The sequence below is a fragment of the Vicia villosa genome, linkage group LG7 (genome assembly GCF_029867415.1).
Source record: "Vicia villosa cultivar HV-30 ecotype Madison, WI linkage group LG7, Vvil1.0, whole genome shotgun sequence".
Classification (NCBI taxonomy): Eukaryota; Viridiplantae; Streptophyta; class Magnoliopsida; order Fabales; family Fabaceae; genus Vicia; species Vicia villosa.
The window spans coordinates 21,346,298-21,351,380 of record NC_081186.1 but is presented as its reverse complement, the minus strand read 5'-3'; the positions used below and the strand labels follow the sequence as shown (position 1 = coordinate 21,351,380).

Here is a 5,083-nt window from a genome sequence, read left to right as displayed (position 1 = left end):
GCAGCTTTGGAATTCTGTTTGCACAAATTTTCGCCTCTGCCACTTTTTGTTTTGATTTAGGGTAAATGATTGGGGGAGGGGGAGTGTTTTGATAAATCTGCAGAAATCGCAGTATTTCGGAAGTGAACTTCCGAAATAATTGTTTCGGAAATGAACTTCCGAAGTAAGTCAATTTTTTTAAAAAAACACGCTTTCGGAAATGAACTTCCGAAGCAGGGGTAGTTTTGGTTTTTCGCAGGAGGTGACCACCCATAGGGAGGTGGGTAAAGAAATTTTCTATCATAATTTGAAATTTTATGCAATTTAAAACGGTTTATAGTAACTTAAAATTTTATGCATGCTTAAGAGATTTAGAACAATAAATATATATTGATTTGAGTAGATATGTGGGAAATTAAAATGGGGTAATTAATTTTGCTAAAAATCTTCTCCTCCCCCATTTGAACCACACAAACATTTGAACCAAACAGACAAGGAGAACTCATAAACCGCGCAAAATAGAGTTTTTAAATACCCCTTGCTCACACACTGACAGTCTTACTCGAAAACCCTAATCTCAAAACTCACTATTCTCAAATGACACACCAACATCAGAAAATCTTCCCCACAAAACCCTCACCCTCCGCCCAATCATGCACCAATCCTCCCCCACAACCAATACTCCCTTCCATTCCCAAACAAACCAATCCTCCCCCACAACCAATACTCCCTTCCATTCTCAAACAAACCGCCACCACCTCAAAATCCCGTACCAGACTCTTCAGTGCCAACGATGAAATCGTCATTCTTAAGGCGCTATCCGATTACAAATCCAAAACGGGTCACGATCCGATGAAACACTTCACCGGATTTTATAATTCCTTTAACCATTCGCTTAGTTTTCAACCTACACAGAAGCAATTTCATAAGAGGGTTTGGAAGTTGAAGGATAAATTTGTGAAAAACAAAAAAGTTCTCACTTTTTCTATTTCTAGTCCTCACCAGATTGAGGTATTTGAACTTTCTCTCAAGGTTTGGGGACGAGACATTGCCCCTAAGAAGCTGAAAAAGCCGTCAAAGCCATCAAAACCACAGTCTGTTGTTGTTGATAGCGAATCTGCAAAGGGGAGAAGTAAGGAAGAAAAGGTTAATATTTGTTTGAGGGAAATGTTTCGTTTTGGTGAAATGGGTTTGGATGTGTTGAAGAGAGGAATGGACTTGGTTGGGGAATCAGAGAGGTTAGAGTTTGATAGAAGATGGAAGAAGCTGAGAGTTCAAGAGAGTAGAGTGTTTCTCCAGCGGGCTGAGTTGGTTGAAAAGCAGCTTGAATTGATTTACAAGGCATTGCAAGGTTCATCTTAGGCAGAAAGAATGCAGGTTGGAATTGACTGGATCATTTTTTGGGTACACTTTTTGGTTAGGTTTGTAGTTATTTTGTTGCTTTTTGGTACACTTTTTGAAATAACAATGACTTGATATTTGGTTAGATCCTGTTATCGAACTCATGCACTGCACAGTTTTGATGGTTGTACTAGTGCTGTATGTATGTAAAATCTTGTCAAAGAGACCTCAAACATTGGCTCATGATATGTAATTGATTGTTGCTGTTGGAACTTTTATTATCTGTGTTCTTTCAACTATTAAGATGCTCATTATGTTATTGTTACATGTCTAAAGCTATATAGCACCGACACCTCAAAAACAAAAAAGTGTGTCAGTGTTTGTTTCAGTGTTTGACACCAACACTACACCTACGCTTGTGATTACATGCAATTCATTCATTTTTTTAAAGTATTATCAATATCGACATATGAGTGTCCATGCTTCATAGATATAAAGATTATGTGAACACGTTCTGATTGATATGGTTAGATGGTTATTTGGGTAGTAGTATCTTTGATTTAGATTTAAGGATGTTTTTGTTATTACTGAAAGTTAACTTCTTATTGATCATGCCACTTATTTAAATAAATATGTTGGGCAATGCTGTCTTTCACAATAAAACCAATTGACATCGCAAAGGTTTACTCAATTTTAAAAGAAAGATTGCAATGTTGTTTAAAGACATGCTGGTTTATTCATGGTTCTTTTTGTGAAGTGTTTATACTTGTTCAAAATCTGTTTATGGGAACTGCATTACTTGATTGTGTGCAGTTGCTTAATCCTTATTTATGCTTGTTTATTGTGTTGCCTAATAATATGCAAGTAGTGGTGGTATATTGTAATATGAATGCTGCATATGCAAATCTGGTTTGCTACAAATGAATATGCCTTTTTTCTTCTTGCTTGTAAAATAAATGTTAGAATTGATCCAAATGAATATGCCTTTTTTCTTCTTGCTTGTAAAATAAATGTTAGAATTGATCTTCTGTTCTTTAACTGTGAAATGGATGGCTTCTTATTTATAAACAACTATATTAGGGGTTTAAAAAGTAGTGATGAGTGTGATAGGTGATAAACATTTTACAAAAGGTCTAGTTTGATTCAATATTTTGGTTGTTTAATGAAACCATACATCACTATAAGAGGGGTACAACAAAGAGTTTTTTTGTGGGTTTATTATTATTCTGTTAATTGTACTCTTGTTAGTTTTGGAGGTGTTATTCTTAATCTATTCTATAATTTATTGTTAATTTATTTTGAAGGCTCCTTCTAACTCAAAATATTCGTCTTGGTTACTTGAATTCTGCTCTAGTTGTAATAAACTTGATTAAATTGATTTTTCCTCCTTGAAAGCAACTGACTGGAGACTTATATTTTTGTTTTAACAGTGATTTACCCATTGAACTCTTCCAAAGTACAAATAGGAATAAATCAACCAGACACTGATAATGGTGGTTAATGCCTCCTGTCTGAACACTTGAACTCTCCAATGCAATAGTTTTTTTTATCACTTAGTTTATAACTCAAAACACTACTTTTTGATGCTTTGGTCATTTTCTTCACTATTAGGAATTTCAAATATTAACAGAATATTGCAGGCACCACTAAAATTGGTACCCGCTATATGCGGCATAGGAAAGTATGCACAACCATTTGGTGCTGTGGCTTTAGTATAAAGAAGTTTGCCATAGCATGATTTCCCAACCGGTTTTTTAGATTTCACCGTACACAGTGCTTTGATTTAGAACATTATAATGTTTTATTCTTTCTATTTCTAGTCAATTAGATTATCATTTATCTTGACTTTCACTGGACAGTATGAAGGGTGGAGATAGGAAGATCTTTGGAACTCCCTTGGTTACTTATTTGGTAGAAATATTTGGTTGGCAGTTATTATTACATGATATCCATTTTTGATAGAAATTTTGTAGCCTAGAACTTGGTTAGGTTCTTCTGTATTTCATTTTATCAGAGGCTAAAATTGATCATCCTGAATTCATCATCATTACTGTTACAGTTTTATGCACCTTAATGTACTAATAGGCAATGCTTGTGTTCTCGATAGGATTTGTACTCATCTTCCAATATGCTGTTAGGATTCTAGGGTCCCAATTGCATAAAATTATGTGTGGAACAGATGGTGATAAACAGTTTCACATTTATTTATTTATTAAATAATGGCATTATTGCCCTTTCTCCTTATTTGTCTTCTTCATTTGGTGCATTATTCAACATGCTGGATCCCAGTTTTTTCGAGTATTTTCAGATTTTTATCTGGTATAAATCTTTAAGAGAATTGATATACTTACACCAAAATTTACACCTACACTGAATTTTCATCCTATACCATCTACCTTTTTGATTTATTTATTATTTTTATAAAAATTGAAATTTGTGTTACAGTCAAAATGAAGCTGAGGAACTACGGTGTAAAGATACAGTGTAATAATTTTGGTGTCATTATAGCACTTCTCAATCTTAATGAGCCTATGCTGCATTTTGTTTCTGAAACAAAAAACATTGTCTCTCCAGCCTCATCTTATGTTTTTTGAAGGTGTTACATCTTTTTCCTATTTTTTTTCGGTTTTCAATGAAAGTTTTGTTTGATTTTATTATGAATATTCTGTCACAATCACTGGTTCAGTTGCCTCAGGTGGTATAAAAAATTTTGCTTCGCCCAACTGGTGTGACTGGGAAGTTCACCATAGGCCTGGTGGGTGTGCAAGCAAGTTTAAGTCTATCCTACAAGGCCTCTAATATTTAGAGCATCTCCAATGTAAGTTGCTTAATGTACACTAGGATTCATAAGTTTCAGAAATTGGTTTAAATAAATTGCTCAGATGTTGCTTAAATGCAATGTGGCAATTGGTCCTACAAAAATTGCTTAAGCAACCAAAAATAAGTTCTCCCATTGGAAATGCTCTAAGGAGCCTCAAAATAAAGGCCAGCCCTAAATGTCCTTGTACTCTTGTGTTCTCCTACTCTCCATTGCCATTAATTTCTTTGTTTCATGTTAAGAGGATTATTATCTAAGTCGGAATTGATTCAGTTTTAACCGAGCTGGTCTTGTTATTTAATGTTAAAGGAAGTCGCCTTTGTTACTTAGCAATTAGCTCTTTCTTTTTTTTTGAAACAGCAAAAATTTATTAATAGCAAAACAGAAGGCATGAGCCATGCCATAGTAACATTTGGTGTTACCGTCTGCTAGCAGGATAAATAACTAGTTGTATCCTGTGTAGCTCTATTCAATAATATCCGCTCCCAGACAACAATTCAATACCACCCTGTTACATTTCCATTACATAGCAGTACAAAGTTCACACCTAAACTATGATTTCCCCAACCCTCTATATCCAGAGCATCGTTCAAAACCAGAATTATTTGAAGGTTTTCAACTCTGAAGCCTACTTCTTCACGCACAGCCACTGCATATTGCCGATACAGCATAAGGTCATCAACATGATACTTCATCGACGGCATGTCTAGATTTAACATATTAAAGATCCAGGTACATGTTATACCAACATAGACAGGCTGCATCGCGCTCCTTATCCTGCTGATCTTGCCAAAATTGTGCTAAAACTCCCGCGTTTTTAAAGTCAATTCAAACACGTCCACTTCTTATAGCGCACTCTCTCGGATCGGTTTTACTAGGCCCGGATGCCAATATGAAAAATGGGTATACTGACACAGTTTGTATCGTGACGTTGAACTTGAGCAA

The 5,083-nt window shown here is 35.2% G+C and overlaps 1 protein-coding gene across 1 annotated transcript; it reads left to right on the top strand.

Annotated features, from left to right (window-relative positions):
- Positions 1–576: 576 nt before the first annotated feature.
- LOC131618751 (GLABROUS1 enhancer-binding protein-like 1) lies at positions 577–1,341 on the top strand. The gene has a single exon (XM_058889915.1). It carries the CDS (start codon positions 577–579, stop codon positions 1,339–1,341), a length of 765 nt encoding a protein of 254 aa, XP_058745898.1.
- Positions 1,342–5,083: the final 3,742 nt, after the last annotated feature.